The sequence below is a fragment of the Garra rufa genome, chromosome 22, assembly GCF_049309525.1.
Source record: "Garra rufa chromosome 22, GarRuf1.0, whole genome shotgun sequence".
Classification (NCBI taxonomy): domain Eukaryota; kingdom Metazoa; phylum Chordata; class Actinopteri; order Cypriniformes; family Cyprinidae; genus Garra; species Garra rufa.
The window spans coordinates 30,395,146-30,412,663 of record NC_133382.1 but is presented as its reverse complement, the minus strand read 5'-3'; the positions used below and the strand labels follow the sequence as shown (position 1 = coordinate 30,412,663).

The 17,518-nt window shown below is 33.7% G+C and overlaps 1 protein-coding gene across 1 annotated transcript in view; it reads left to right on the top strand.

Annotated features, from left to right (window-relative positions):
- cox10 (cytochrome c oxidase assembly factor heme A:farnesyltransferase COX10) overlaps positions 1–13,172 on the top strand; it is a 57,323-nt gene extending 44,151 nt beyond the window's left edge. Inside the window, exons 6-7 of the mRNA XM_073828471.1 lie at positions 6,840–7,072; positions 11,825–13,172. Coding sequence (XP_073684572.1) covers positions 6,840–7,072; positions 11,825–12,249 — 658 coding nt within the window. The 3' untranslated portion in view covers positions 12,250–13,172. The remainder of the gene's footprint in view (positions 1–6,839; positions 7,073–11,824) is intronic.
- Positions 13,173–17,518: the final 4,346 nt, after the last annotated feature.

Below are 17,518 nucleotides of genomic sequence, written 5' to 3'. Positions count from 1 at the left end.
CAGGAAATGTTTACATGCAAAGAAAATGTTACATTCTATGTCATTATACATATATATATATATATATATATATATATATATATATATATATATATATTTTTTTTTTTTTTTTTTTTTTTTCAATGTGAAAAAATGTAGAATTGAATCTATCAAGATTTGAATGGATCATAAATATCCTGGTAGTGTCTGAGGCAGATCAGATTGTTGTGATAATTACTAAAATATATTTGTGTAATCATGTTTATTAAATAAACTATTTTCTCATATTAAATAATAAGTAACTTAATATATTTAAATATTTTACACTTTTTAAATATTTACTGAACTGCTTAACTTGTACCAAATAAACCACAGTGAGCACAATAAAAACATAGTCATGATAGGAAAAAAAAAAGGTTTTAATTGTTATTTAAAATAACAATTGCAATTATGTAATTATGAGTCTGAAAGGTATGGAAGCCCATTTCTGCCACTGAATAAAACATTTTAAAAATGTATTGCAACATTTTATCTCAGAATTCTGACTTTTTTCTCGCAATTGCTTTTTCTGAGAAAATATTTCACAATTCTCACTTAATAAATCTTAATTTTGTGTTATAAAGTCAGAATTATGAGAGATAGACTTGCATTTCTGAAAAATTAAGTCAAAATTGTGAGATATAAACTCAAAATTCTGACTTTTTTCTGAGAATTTCGAGACATAAACTCGCAATTTCAGGTTATAAAGTCCAAATCCAAGGAAGAAAAAAATACATTATTTTCATTAAAGACAGATATTTTCTCAGAATTGTGAGATTATATCTCACATTCTCACTTAATAACTCACTATTTTGTGTTATAAAGTCAGATATAAACTTGCAATTCTAAGAAATAAAGTCAGATTTGTGAGATTTAAACTCACAGTTCTGCCTTTTTTCTCAGAATTGTGATATAAACTTATGTAAACTTGTGATATAAACTGAGAGGGGAAAAAAAGACTTTTTTGAGTTTATATCCCTCAATTTTCTACTTTATAATTTGCCGCAATTTCGTGTTATAAAGTCAGAAGTATGGGATATAAACTTAAAATTTTGAGAAATTAAGTGAGAATTATGAGAAACTCACAATTTCAAGTTATAAAGTCCAATTCTGAGAGGGGAAAAAAAACGTATTTGAGTTTATATCTCACAATTTTCTACTTTATAACTCGCCGCAATTTCATGTTATAAAGTCATAATTACAAGATATAAACTTGCAATTCTAAAAAATAAAGTCAGATTTTGCCTTTTTTCTCAGAATTGTGATAGAAACTCACAATTTTGTGTTATAAAGTCAGAATTTTAAGATATAAACATAACAATTTTGATAAATGAAGTAAGAATTATGAGATATAAACTTACAATTTCGAGTTATAAAGTCCCATTCTGAGAGGAAAAAAAATTGATATTTTCTCAGAATTGTGATATAATATATGTTGCAAATTATAAAGTCAGAATTGCGAGAATATAAACGTAATTCTGACTTCTTTTTTTTTTCCAAAATTGTGATAAACTCGCAATTCTGACTTTTTTCTTACAATTGTGAGATATAAACTTGCAATTCTAAGAAATAAAGTCAGATTTGTGAGATATAAACTCACAGTTCTGCCTTTTTTCTCAGAATTGTGATATAAACTTATGTAAACTTGTTATATAAACTGAGAGGGGAAAAAAGACTTCTTTGAGTTTATATCCCTCAATTTTCTACTTTATAATTCGCTGCAATTTCATGTTATAAAGTCAGAAGTATGGGATATAAACTTAAAATTTTGAGAAATTAAGTGAGAATTATGAGAAACTCACAATTTCAAGTTATAAAGTCCAATTCTGAGAGGGAAAAAAAAACGTATTTGAGTTTATATCTCACAATTTTCTACTTTATAACTCGCCGCAATTTCATGTTATAAAGTCATAATTACAAGACATAAACTTGCAATTCTAAAAAATAAAGTCAGATTTTGCCTTTTTTCTCAGAATTGTGATAGAAACTCTATAAAAAGATATAAACATAACAATTTCGATAAATGAAGTAAGAATTATGAGATATAAACTTACAATTTCGAGTTATAAAGTCCCATTCTGAGAGGAAAAAAAGACTGATATTTTCTCAGAATTGTGATATAAACGTACAGTTGCAAATTATAAAGTCAGAATTGGGAGAATATAAACATGTAATTCTGACTTTTTTTTTTTTCTCAAAATTGTGATAAACTCGCAATTCTGACTTTTTTCTTACAATTGTGAGATATAAACTTGCAAATTTGAGTTATACAGTCCACTTCCGAGGGCAAAAAAGATTGATGTTTTCTCAGAATTGTGATATAAACTCAAAATTGCAAGTTATAAAGTCAGAATTGTGAGAATATAAACATGTAATTCTGACATTTTTTCTCAAACTTGTAATAAACTTGCAATTCTGACTTTTTTCTTACAATTGTGAGATATAAACTTGCAAATTTGAGTTATAAAGTCCACTTCCGAGGGGAAAAAAGACTGATATTTTCCCAGAATTGAGAGTTTTCAATTCTAACCTAACTTTGTATATAACTTTATAAAGACTTGGGATATAAACTCACAATTGTAGGTAAAAATCCCCACTTTATTTCTCAATTCTGAGTTTTGCTGAGAAAAAAAGTCGGCTAAAAATGACATTGTTTTTATTTTTTCATTCAGTAGCAAAAACGGCCTTCTATTGGACGGTGACAGGAAGGATAGACAGTCAAGTGGAAACGCATGCACACTTTTTTAAGCAGGTCTTGCGTGTTCTATGTTTGCTGGCCATTGTTATGTCATGCGTAATCTTCGTTTGGAAAACGTATAGCCGTGCAATTATCTCCCTTTCAAACACACAACATTCCTCACAGGCTAAATCCCGGCTTGCTTTCTTAAACCATTTGGAGCAGAAGATAAAGAGGTGAGCAGATAAATGGTGCTCTATTTCAAACTTCTGGAAACATCCCCTAGAGCTGCTTAATTACTGTGCGATTTAACCTCGCAGAAGCACGGCACTAATTCAGCCTCGCTGTAGGAGGTCTGCGCAGGTGGATTAAAGAGCAGCGTTGATATGAAAGCAGACGAATGTGATTTGGCAGCTATCATACGCACTCCATTTCTGTCACTCCAACAACTAAATTGCTTTTCTCAATGTTTACCACACGTCACCGATCCATCCAGCCTGTCAATGACAGGAGGAATTCATCAGCATCGTAACTACATATCTTCACCTGACACCATTGCATGACACTCTAGAGCCGTACACAAATGCACAGCATGCTGACAGTAGAGTCACCTACCAAAACGTGTCATTACAAGCATTAGATGCGTCTTAGCGCAACCTGTTTACGCCCGCACATGCACTTGTGCGTCTGTCAGTATGTTATTACGCAGACCTAAGATGACATGGCCTTCTTTGATGTTTGCCTGCATGTGACTGTCACAATCTCATGATGTAAGCCTGAAGGCAGAGATGAGCATAAGAGACAGAAAAGCAGAATCTCACTGTGAAACCTTTTATTCTTAAGATTGCCGTGTGGAGTTTTTGTGCAACATTTTTGGCAATGCTTTATTTATTTTTATTTTCAAAGACTAATTCTCACTACTAACTAGTTGCTTGTTAGTTTGCATGTTAATAACACACTGGCTGCCTTGTTTTGCAAGACCATATTTTAAATCCCTTAATTCTACCCCATACCTAAACTTAACATCTACTCTCTTTAAAATAAAAAAAAAAGGTTTCAAAGGGTGTTTTTGCAGTGATGCCATAGAAGAACCATTTTTGAACAGTTCATAAAAGAAGAACATTTTAAACAATCTAAAGTACCTTTTTTGACTAAAGAAACTTTTCTGCATTTGAAAGGTTTCATTGATGTTCTAGGATCTTCATGAAACCATCGATGCCAATAAAGAACCTTTATTGTTATGAGTGTAGTTTACTAACTATTAATAAGCAGTAAATTAGTGTATTGAGGGAATCTTTATTAATAGTGAGTGTGTTCCCTATTTTAAAGTGTTACTTTTTTATGTTTATTTATCTGATGTGTGTGTGTGTGTATGTAGTTTGGGGTTTGGGGATTTTGAAAAATATTTCTGTAAAAATTACTGTAAAAACAGTAATATTGTGAAATATTACAATTTAAAAATATATATATTTTAGTTTTCAAATATTTTTTTATATGTTGTTGCTCTTTTTTAATATATTTTGTGGAAACTGAATTTTTTTTCCAAGATTATTTTATATATAAAAGTTCAAAAGAATGGCAGAAACAGTCGGTTCACTCAAAATGTAATTTTTCAAGACATTCTGAACCCATTTTTTTTTTATTTAATTTTTATTTATTTATTTATTTTTTTTTATTTTGAAGTTATACAGAATGCTTGGACAAATTATTTCCACAAAATAAAAATTGACAGTAATTCATACTGTCATGCTTCAATCAATAATGATTTAATTATATATAGTACTTTAATTGTGCAAATCACCCTTTTACTCTTATAGAGAATAAAGGAAATGAAATGTTGGGAATGTCTTGAGTTTTAGTAAATTATGACAGTTTAAGTAAAAAAATACTGTAAAAACAATAATATTCTGAAATATTACAGTTTAAAATATTTTAAAGTTTTGCACCGTTTTTAATATAATTTAATATATTGCTGCTCTTTTTTTAGATTTTGTGGAAACTAAAAAAACTGCATTTATTTGAAATAAAGACAGAAACAGGAGTTGTTTACTCATAATGTCAGTTCTGCCATAATTGCTGCTCTATTTTTTATATTTTGTAAAAACTAAAAAGAAAAAAAATTAAGGATTATTTGATGTATAGAAAGAAAAAAACAGCATTTGTTTGAAATAAAGATACAGAAACAGGAGTTGTTTACTTGTAATGTCAGTTCTGCCATTTACTCTCCGTCATGAGATTCTGAGCCTGTGATATTGATTTTATTTTATTTTACATTTTTGGACACAAGGAGTTATGCTGAATATAACAAAAATAAATAATGAAGCTAATTTGCTGTTTCGTTCAATAATGATTCATATATTTATGGTACTTTAATGGTCCTTTTTGTGCAAATCACTGCTTATTTTTACTGAAATCTTTGTTTCGGTTCTACAGAATAAACAAAAATGGCATTTGGGAATATCTTGAGTATAAGTAAATTATGACAGTTTATGTTTAAGTAAACTATTCTGTGTTACTGATATATTTCCCACTAAGAGTCATCGTTGACAACATGATTTAGGCATCCTTTGGGATTCCTTTTGGATTCATGGGAAAATCCACCATGTGAGAACATGACGTCAGATACATTTGAATGATCTTCTCAAAGTGCTTGTTATAAATGGCCCATCAGATGAACAAAACCTGTTACACTAGATAAAATCAATAATGAATGAACCTGGAATATCTAGTTTAATGTGGTGCATTAGAATCGCTCATTTCTTCACATAGTGTAGGAAATGCCAGTGGCTTTGCTCCTAACGTTAGTCAGCCTTATCCCTCAAACAACTCATCTCACCCATTAACTTATGGGACTCATATAGACTCTAAACCCCGCCACCACATAAAACAGCTATAACAATGATAATAACATTAAAATGGAATCTCCTGCTGTTGGGCGGAAAATTTGCCCTCTTTTCCTCTCCGCTTTGGTCTCTGTCTCAATACCCCTCTAATTTATGGAGCAGTTTGCTGTGAATTTGAACCAGACGCCTCTGCAGGATCACAACTGTGACTGCTTTTAATAAACCTTAGAGGAAGTGGTTGTCCAATGGAGCACAGAGAATAGCGTCTGTGGCCAGGAGAGGTTTAATCTGTAGCAGAGACCCACAAGCCTTTGTTTTGATGTGACTCACAGAACCACACTAAAGCTTATCTCAGAAACTGAATTAATGTATGTGCATTATTCCTGTCTTTTCATGCATCACAATGTGTTGCGCAGAATTTCTTGGGCTGATTTATAAAATCTGCTCACTTGGTGGTGGTTTCAGATTTGTAAACCAATGTTATCTATGTGTTCTGGGCCGGTGCATGCTGGTTTGTTTTAAACAGGTCAGACGTAAAAAATCAAACTTTCAATTGGTCTTTTGAAATAAGAGTTTAGTGTACTCTGAAAATCAAAATTATATTGAAAGTTGCTGACATCCACACTTATAGTTGACATGATTTGCTGTCCACAAGTCTTTTTACTTCTGTATTTTTACGTGAAACAGGTTATTCAACAAGAACAAGACATAATTTAAGCCAGTTTAAATTTTATTTTGCTAAAACATACCTAAATATTTCTTTTATGCCTGTTTATGTGACTCTGGACCACAAAACCAGTCATAAGAGTCAATTTTGTGAAATTGAGTTATGAATCATATTAAAGCTGGATAAATAAGCTTTCCATTAATATGTGGTTTGTTAGGACGATATTTGGCTGAGATACAACTTTTTGAAAATCTGAGGGTGCAAAAAAAATTGAAATATTGAGAAAATCGCCTTTAAAGTTGTCCAAATTATGTTCTTAGCAATGCTTATTACTAATCAAAATTTAAGGTTTAATATATTTACGGTAGGAAATGTACAAAATATCATCATTAAACATGATCTTTACTTATTATCCTAATTATTTTTGGCATAAAAGAAAAATGTATAATTTTGACCTATGCAGTGTGTTTTTGCCTATTGCTACAAATACACCTGTGCTACTTATGATTGGTTTTGTGGTCCAGGGTCACATATTTGGTCATGAAAAATAACTTATGACTGTTACTTTAAACCCCACATAAGAATCATGTTTTTGTTGTTCTGAATTTTTTCTTCATCTCTGTGTTTCTCTTAGCCCTCTGCATGCCGTGTCATTCGCCCTGGCGTGTGGGATCCCAGGTGTGACCCTGTTGACCCTGGGTGTAAATCCCCTGACTGGCTTCCTGGGCGCCCTGAACATCTTCCTGTACACGTGCTGCTACACTCCCCTGAAACGCCTCAGCATCACCAACACCTGGGTGGGCGCCGTGGTGGGCGCCATCCCACCTGTAATGGGCTGGACAGCAGCCACCGGCTCTCTTGATCCAGGTACAGAGTCCTCTTACATGCATACACTAGGAATGACTTTAAAGGGAACCCTGGGTATTGAGACTGAAAATATGTAGTAGAAAACCTATTAAAAGACTTTTATACATACGTTTTATACATATTTTGGACTATGGTGGGCGCCACTATTTCGATGATGTAAAAAGGTTGCACTCTGTGGGCTACTGGTGCTAGCTGTTGCTATTTTTACCGCAACACATCACAAAAAACTGATACAATGACCACAGCTACTGATATAGCTAACAGGTGGCGATGGATATGAACGTAGACTTAAACCAAATGCCATGCCATCGATTTTCCCCACAAGGAGTCTAAATGCCCCTGGATATCGAGGGAAATCCATGCAAAGAAACTGTTTCTGTGGCTGTGGCTTAATGACAAGCATCAGCATGTTTACATCCTGTCAGAATGGCATCTAGCATTTCTTGTTTTTGCCGTTTGTGAGCTCTTTCACTAGCTGTGGTCTACTAAAAGTCTCAAAGGCATCAGGGCTAAAGTGGAGAGAACAAAGACGCAGGTCTTTAGGAAGTTTTATTTATCCACAGGCATCTTCCCATTCCCTTCTCCTCTTATCGCTAGAAAAGCAGTGAAGACTTACATCACTTCTCTTGTTGCTCTTTGACTGAAAATTGTAACCAAAAGCCGCAGAATGTGGCATTGTATCGGTATTTTATTTTCAGAGTTGTGTTGCGGTAAAAATAGCAACCGATAGTGCCAGTAGCTCACCGAGTGCAACCATTTCAAGCCATTGATAAAATGGCGGCTCTATAGTCCAAAATATATATAAAACGATGTGGATTGTTTTAAAATAATGTAAATCTTTCATGTTTTTTTTTTACTATATATATTTTGGTAAAAGACATCATTTACATTTATATTAAGCCATACAAGTCTTAATACCCAGGGTTCCCTTTATTAAAGCAAATATATTCCTGTTCAAATAATTCACGCAATGTTGATCTAAACCTATATAGTTTTCATTTTCCTGTGGTACACAAAATAAGACATTTTCAAGAATGTTTATGTTGCTATTTTTCCATACATTTATACTATACCGTAACTACTGACTGTCGTGCTACAAAATGGCTTTAAAAGAATTGAAATATAGCACAGAAGTTGTCAATATATTTCAGTTCTTTTGAACCCATTTGATTGATTTCAAAAGATTTTTTCTTCCGAATCAAGTCTCTTCTGCTCACCAAGTCTGCATTTACTTGATAAAAATGCAGTAAAACTAATTAAAAAAATTGTGTAATATTATCACAGTTTAAAATAACTGGTGAAAATTTGAATATATTTAAAAATCTAATTTATGCCTGTGATGCAAAGCTGTACTTTCAGCATCATTACTCCAGTCTTCAGTGTCACATGATCCTTCGGAAATCATTCTAATATGCCAATTTTGGTGCTCAATAAGCATTTCTTTCTTGTGCTGCTTAATATTTCTGGTGAAACTGTGATACAATTCAACATTATTCATTATCTTTACTGTCACTTTTGATTAATTTAATGTGTCCTTGTTAAATGAAAGTATTACTTTTTCAAAATAAAAATCATAGTGAACCTAAACATTTGAACAGCAGTATATGTTTGCATAATATGTTTAAGATATGCTTCTTGTCTGTTTTGTAACAGATTTGTAACAGAAATTTTGTCAGCTCTTTGCTTTTCACTGTAAGGAGAAGAATAGCATGAACTTTCCTCATAAGAACAACTCATAAACATTTGGAAGGATATTAAAAGATGACGGATTTGTCATTTCTAGGGGAATGATTGGTTTAAGTTCCACATCCACCAATTCTCAGACACTTTTTGACCTCTAGACCTGTGATGTTCTCCTCATAGCACCATATATGTGACCCTGGACCACAAAATCAGTCATAAGTAGCATGGGTATATTTGTAGCAATAGCCAACAATACATTGTATGGGTCAGAATCATTAGGATATTAAGTAAAGATCATGTTCTATGAATATGTTTTGTAAATTTCCTATTGTGAATATATCAAAACTTATATCAAAACAATCAAAAAATTTTGATTGGTAATATGCATTGCTAAGAATTTTAATTGGACAACTTTGATTTTTTTTGCACCCTCAGATTCCAGTTTTCAAATAGTTATATCTCAGCCAGATGTTGTTCTATCATAACAAACCATACATCAATTTCAAAGAATTTACCCTTATGACTGGTTTTGTGGTTCAGGGTTACAAATGGCACTGTGGGCACGGATAATATTACTAGTGTTATTATTGACCTTATAATGTGATATCTTCTCTGTTCCCAAAGAGCTAAATGTTAGTGTTTCAACAGGAATTTCCTATCAGGCTCACACTGATATGTCCTTGGTCTTAAAAGCCCTCTTTGTGATTGTTGCTGTGCTATCACAGCTTATCCCCGCAGTTCATGGTTATGCAGGCATTACAGAGAAGTGAAACTTGATGAGTATGTTCCATATGGCACTTCTGACTTTTACAGACTCTTCTTCCAGACCTGAGGTCCCTGTCCACTTATGAGTGTTGTAGTTACATATACACCCTGCATCCTGTGTTTTCTTCCGAGGACGTCTCTCGTCTAAGATCAAGTGTTTGTGGAAGACAGCAGGGGGTCTTTGGCCTGTTTTGCAAACTATTAAAAGTGCACTGTTGTGGCAACCATGAGATCTGTTTTCACAGGAGCGAGCGACTGAAGTGTTTGTGTGCATATTTACATGTTTTTTTTTTCCAGAGCTTCGAGAACTCCATCTGTCTTTTATAGTGATGCCGTTTCAGTGCCCTTTTCAAGCATGTGTTTATTAGGATGTGCAGACCTAAATATTGTTACGACCCCATCGAGGGTGAGGTCACAACATGAAGTGGATGGAAACAACTATAACTTATTTACTATAACATTTTATTTAGCAGAGCTTTCTATCTGAGAAACTGCATCTCTTATATATTTAGTGGTAGTGCTAAAGAAGAGTAAAGTATGGAAACCTGTTTCCACCAATGAATAAAAAAAGGTGATTTTACATCTCACAATTCAGTTTTTTTTCTCAGAATTGCATGATATAAACTTGCAATCGCAAGAAATAAAGTCAGAATTGACTTGTAAGTTTGTATCTCGCAATTCTGACTTTTTTCTTATAATTTTGAGATATAAACTTGCAGTTGTGACTTATAAAATTAGAATTGCATGATATAAAAATTTTTCCTTTATTGATATAAACTTGCAATTGCGAGATAGAAACTTCATTGCAAACGCAAGTTTGTATCTCGCAATTCTGACTTTTTTTCTAAATTCTTTTAAATTTTGAGATATAAACTTGTAATTGCGAGTAAAGTCAGAATTGTGAGAGATCTTTCTTGCAAACACAAGTTTGTATCTCACAATTCTGACTTTTCTTGCAATTCTGACCCTTTTTTCTCAGAATTTTGAAATATAAACGTGTAATTGCAAGTTATAAAGTCAGAATTGCAAGATAAAACCTTTCAAATGTAAGTTTGTATCTTGCAATTCTGCTTTTTCTCAGAATTTTGAGATATAAACTTGTAATTGCGAGTTATATATCTCAAAATTAAAAAATAAATAAATAATCTGATGGATTTGCAAGAATTTTTATCTCGCAAATCTGACTTCATTTCTCACAATTGCGAGTTTATATTATGCCATTCTGAAAAAAAAAGTCAGAATTGCAAGATATAAAATATAAAATTCAGACTTTGCCTGATATAAACTCACAGTTGTGCGAAATAAAGTCTGATTAAAAGATAAAAACTGTTGCAAATGCAAGTTTGTATCTTGTAATTGTGACTTTTTTTCAGAATGGCATAATATAAACTCGCAATTGTGAGAAATGAAGTCAGATTTGCGAGGTAAAAATTCTTGCAAATCCATCAGATTATTTATTTTTTTAATTTTGAGATATAAACTATAAGACTTTTTTTTCTCAGAATTAAAGTCAGAATTGCGAGATAATATCTTTCTTGCAAAAGCAATTTTGTATCTCGCAATTCTGTAAAAAAAAAGTACATTACGCAATTTTGAGAAAAACTTTTGTATCACAATTTTAAGAAAAAGTTTATTGTGAGATAAAATGTTGTAATTACCTTTTTAAATTTTTTATTCAGTGGCAGAAACTGGCTTACTTAGTGAAGTTTAAAGTTAATAAATTTAAGATGAAAGTTGTTGGCTAGTTGACCTCATTAATCAGCTGGAGAACTAGCCAACAATCCTGACTGTTTTATGCCCATTGAAATCAGTTTTATTATTGCCAAATTCAACGTCTTGTATTTGTGGACTCTGGTGTCAACCAGACTGTTTTCTCAAAGCAAGTTCAAGAACACACAAAACATAAAAAGATGACCTGAGTGTTTGAGGTCTCTGTCATGTTGCCCTGTGCGGTGTTTCCCAGAGGATTTAGCTACAAGTGTGTTTTCCAAGATCACACACACAAAGGCATCGCAGCGCGTCACGCTCCCCTACCCCTGCACGGGCCGCTGTTTGTGCGGTGTCACCTTTCCACTCTTCCAGCTTCTGAATGCAAGAGAATGGTGTTTGTTTCCTCCACAGCAGGATGTGAAAGACCTCAGTCGTCTTTTCAATGATCGAACAGAGTGTTTCAAGTGCTCTGTGGTAGTTACACTCCCCACTCTCATTTCCTGCTTGCACACGTGCACTTCCGACAGTGTTTAAATGATCTGGGAGATCTTGTTTGTTTATTCACTTCTTCTCTTCCTCTCTCTATCTCTCCAGGAGCACTCTTACTGGGAGGTTTCCTGTTCTCCTGGCAGTTTCCTCACTTTAATGCGCTGAGCTGGAATCTAAGAGAGGACTATTCGCGCGGCGGCTATCGAATGATGTCCGTCACCCATCCCGGCCTTTGTAAACGTGTGGCTCTCCGCCACAGCGTGGCCCTGATTGGTCTCTCAGGCTTGGGCCCCGTGCTAGACGTCACCACCTGGACGTTCCCCTTAGTCTCTCTTCCAATTAACCTTTACATCAGCTACCTGGCCTTCAGGTTCTATCGGTACAGTGACAGGCAGAATGCCCGCAAGCTGTTTTTTTGTAGCCTTTGGCATCTGCCCATGCTGCTGCTGCTGGCCCTCACCTGCAAGAAGAGGCGCGTGCCGCAGGACGAGGCAGCTGTAGCTCCCAGCACGCCGTCTTTGGCTCTTTAGAGCAAACTCAATCCCCTGGCTTATTCGTAGTGGCTAGATAATTGCTGTCAGCCCTAAAATTAATTATCTTGGAGCTGAAGAGACACCAAAAGTTGTGTACCATGCAGAGGGAAGACTTAACCTCTTTCCATTGTTGTGAAAGTTTCCATCAGGGAAAAATAACATTATAAAAATCCCTGAATTCACTCAGGTAACTTGTACACAAATCACAAATCGGTGCTCTGTGTGTGTAAATACATGATATATTTATTTGACACAGCCCCCCTGTTGTCTGTAAACTCATAGACTGTTTTGTAGGCTGATTTGTGTCTATTTGGATCATTGAAATTAAGCACCGCTTCAGAATTTGCAATTAACGTCGCCATTACTGTGGATATTTTGGTTTAGATGCGATATAGGCCGGATAATGGAAAACGGTTTGCTTTAATGCACCTAGCAAGTAATTTCCAAGTTTGTTCCCATCTAATTACTTGCTAAATGACATTTTCACAGAAAGTTCACTTTCTGAGTCTGTTAATATTTCTTTTTTGGCATTGAATGATTCAGTCCAAAAAAAAAAACAAAAAAAGCTGAGTCTCAGTGCTAGCCCTTGAAGTCTTTATTCTACATGAAACTCTGTCCCTGTGAGTCTGAGTTGGGATGTTGAAAGGCTGATCGTTTTGAAGAACTCTCAGGTTTGGCTTTATCAAATATTCTTACTAGTCAAATAAACCCAAAAGTCAACGCATTTGAACTCCCCAGAACTGAATTACTGTTGATTTCTCAAATGTAACAGTGAATATCACTGCTTTGTATGTTACTGTTTGCTCTCTTCAAACCTACATTAGCACCTTCAGTTTTCTCACATCTGACCTCACTGTACCAATGACTTGTGTAAAACACAAAAAGAATGAAAGTTCTTAATAAAAATGTGTTGTGATCAAGCTTGTTTGGTTTTGAATTGAAATCTTTGAAATGCAATGTATGTCACAATGTACTTCTATGCCATTTTTCTTTATTCATAAATGTCATTACAGCTGTTCTATTGCCATAGTTATATATATTAAGTTATGTGTATAAATGTTTTACCCAAAGTGAATTATATTCTCATGTTTAACCACTATAGAGACATCAGAGCCTGTGGCTAATTCCAAAAGAACTGGCTGAGGTAAGGCTGCTCTCAGTGGGTTCATGAGTGCTGAATGGCTGCTGACGCCCATCATCGACACAAATTTTCATATAGAAATTATATTTATTAACAAACCACATATTTGAAGTCTAAACAAGTACATTCAGTGACACAAAAACAGCATTGTTTATTAAATTATAGTGGATTTGGGCATCTGCCATGCCATGATGATTTACACCGTAAGTGGAGTGATACAAACATTGAAAAGGTTGGAGTTCTGTTCAAGGACAAGACAGAACTTTTGTATAAATATATGTCTCAGGTTTTTGTTTTTGAAATAAGTCTCTTATGCTTATTATTTCATAAATACAGTAAAAACACTAATATTGTGAAACTACAATTTAAAATAACTTTTTTATCTTAAAAAAATGTAATTTGTTCTTGTCATTCCAGTGTCACATGATCCTTCAAAAATTCTGACATGCTAATGTTGTGTTGTATTTTGCTTATATATACACTACCAGTCAAAGGTTTGGGCACACTTCCCCATCAAAGGGAATGGGGAAGTGTGTGCAAACCTTTGACTGGTAGTGTGTGTGTGTGTGTGTGTGTGTGTGTGTGTGTGTGTGTGTGTGTGTGTGTGTGTGTGTGTGTGTGTATATATATATATAGTATATATATATATAGTGGATCAAAAAAGTTAATCAAAAGTTGTCCTAAGATAAGAATGGGTATTCTTTTTGGTTTTAGGACAAATTTGATGAAAGGTTTTGATTTTTTTGTTTTGTTTTTTAAGAAGTTTCTTCTGCTCACCAAGCCTGCATTTATTTGATCCAAAGTACAGCACAAACAATACAATTTTGAAATATTTTTGCTATTTAAAATAAGGGTTTACTATTTGAATATAATTTAAATGAAATTTATTCCTATGATTTCAAAGCTGAATTTTTAGCATCATTACTCCAGTAACATAATTGTTCAGAAATCATTCTAATATTCTGATTTGCTGATATATATATATATATATATATATATATATATATATATATATATATATATATATATATATATATATTTTTAGCATCATTACTCCAGTAACATAATTGTTCAGAAATCATTCTAATATTCTGATTTGCTGCTATATATATATATATATATATATATATATATATATATTATATATATATATATATATATATTATTATTATTAATATTAAAAGTAAAAAAAAAAGTATTTATTTCTATCATTTACCCCCATCCCCTCCCCATTTTTGAATGAAATAGTGTATAATGTCACAAAAGCTTTTTATTTCAGATAAATGCTGATCTTTGGATCTTATTATTCATCAAAGAATCCTGAAAAAATGTACTCAGCTGTTTTAAATATTGATAATGATAATAAATGTTTCTTGAACAGCAAATCAGCATACTAGAATGATTTCTGAAGGACCATGTGACACTGAAGACTGGAGTAATGATGCTGAAAATTGAGCTTTGAAATCAGATATAAATCACATTATTTTGTATAGTAAAAATATTTCACAATAATACTGCTTTTGCTGTATTTTGGATCAAATAAATGCAGGCTTGGTGAGCAGAAGAGACTTCTTTAAAAAACATTTAAACTTTTGACTGGTATATATACTGTTGTCTATATCAATGTTTGTACTGTAAATTTGTGTGGCAGGTAGTTTACCATGCAGTGGTTGAGTTGCCTTAGACAAGTATCCCATTGCATCTCCAGACAGGCCTGGAAACAATGTCTGGCTGCTCTGGACACATTTGGCTAAGATATCAGCTCATATAATCTCCTAAGTATCGACCTCTGCACCTGTCCGGCAACAACACTCGATACCACTCCGCTGTTTCCTTCCCAGTTGTCCTCTATGGTTCCACTTCTCTCAGCACCTCCATTAGATGCCCACATATACTGTATGCCGAGATTTAGTCAAGACGGCAGGGCGAGGCATTTCCCCCCTCTCGTAAAGATCTGCTCTGGATGCAGCCAGTGCCTTTCACATCAGAGAGGCATTGAAGGAGAAAAAGAGAGCGAAACAGCTGTTCCCAACATGTCAATAGATTAAATAGCAGTTCCAGCCCTCCTGGGGTCCGTCGACTCTCCCACCATGATTTTACAGCTTCCGCTCTATAGGGTTTTCGTGGTGGACTCCCTGTGTGGGACGAAGCGCGGTACACAAGCATCGGACGGGACGTCCTGCACGCTTTTATAGGGTATTGCTGTGGTCATATGCATCAGCTTACATGTGTAAACTGTTTGGTTTTGCTGTTGAAGTCCTTTTTTTTCTTTCTTTATCAGGTCAGGCTTGACGAATGCATCGTAAACGGAGTAATCCTCGTTTTAGGAAAAATATTGTTTGACTCTGAGTGTCATGGAGCGAGTTTCTCACAGTGCGTTCATTTATTATGAGCTGTGAACCCTGAGGAGGTGAGCACATTTCCCATAATGATCTTTGGCTCTCTGTGGTTTTTCTCATCCAGCTTGGATTCTCATTACAGTTTTAACAGCCTTGCAGACCTTCATTTGTTACAACAGCAACAGGTGGATTTCTCCTCTCTTTTCATTTACAGGCAACAAAATGCTTTGAAATCTTAGACTGAAATGCAGAATGATTTCATCCTTTGTTGTTAAAGCAAATGTTTACTTGGTTTTGTTTATAAACTAAATGGATTACAATTAAGGATAAATCTTTCTGAACTCCTAACACTGAGTGACAGCTATAAACAGTATTTTTCTAAAATGCTCTTTAACTGCCGTTTAAGCATGTTAGGCAGGATGACAAACATTTTTGGCAGACGCCAGGCAGCAGTGCATCAACTATTCCTGGCATGAAGCGTGCAAGGAAAACAGTATAGCAAAAGCTTTTGAAACTGATTTATACCTACTCGCCACTTGTTCGAAATCAGTCATAGGGTGGACGAATGTTTCTTGGGCAGAGTATTCCCTAAACTTCTTTAAACTCACAACGATATATTTGCCTTAAGGGAGTCACTCATTTTTGAACTCGCACAGTGACATCAATCTCAGAAATGTTGTCTAGTTCATACATTACAGTGGTGAAAGGCGACAGAAGACTCTAAGGTCTGTTCCAGAGTCAGTATTTAATGTTAAAAACTATACATTATAACAAAAAATACGGTGCTGATTTTAAAAATGTTCCTTTTCTTTTATCATTCAGTATATGTTGGAGGGACATTTTGTGATTTGTGAACCTGAACCACAAAACCAGTCAAAAGGGTCAGGTTTTTTTTTAATTGTGGTTTATACATCATGAATAAATAAGCTTTCCATTGATGTATGATTTGTTAGGATAGGACAATATTTGGTCAGAGATACAAGTATTTGAAAATCTGCAATCTGAGGGTGTGAAAAAATCTAAATATTGATCAAATCAACTTTAAAGTTGTTCAAATGAACTTCATATTACTAATCAAAAAAAAAGTTTTTATATATTTACAGTAGGAAATTGATGAAATATCTTCATGGAACATGATTTTTACTTTTAATTTTGACCCATACAATGTATTTTTGGCTATTGCAACAAATACTTAATGGTTTTGTGGTCCAGGGTACATTTTTTCATCAGATCTTAATTTGTGCACATTTAGGTATTGCATTAAAGTATGCATTTTGTAGGTAGTTCTATGCATGACCTTGGAGATTCTAACAACATGCTCTACTATTTAAGCTACATTCATTTTGGAGACATAAAATCAAACATAAGTAGAATTCTGCCTGTTTTTCCAGTATTTTGTTGGCACTTGCGTTTGTGGTAAGTAGCTAAAAAAGGTCCAGATTTATTTATTTATTTATTTATTTATTTGACACTTTGTTCTTTAACTAAAAATATATTGACAGTTGTATATTTTTCTTTACTACTAAATGAACGATTGTCTATGCAGGCCTTAAATCGTAACTTAGACTTTGCTTGAATCAAAAAGATGCTTTAAAGTCAAACATTCGTTTCAATGTTGAAACAAAATGCAGGAGAACTGTATTTGTTTAAAGTTAGCCTACTACTTTAGTTATACTAAAAAAGTTATTTATGCATTTCTAAGAACTTTCACGAACAGCGCTAAAATTATTATACTGCTTATCGTGCTTAAAATATTAATACGCATGTTATGTTTCTCCTTTCTTTT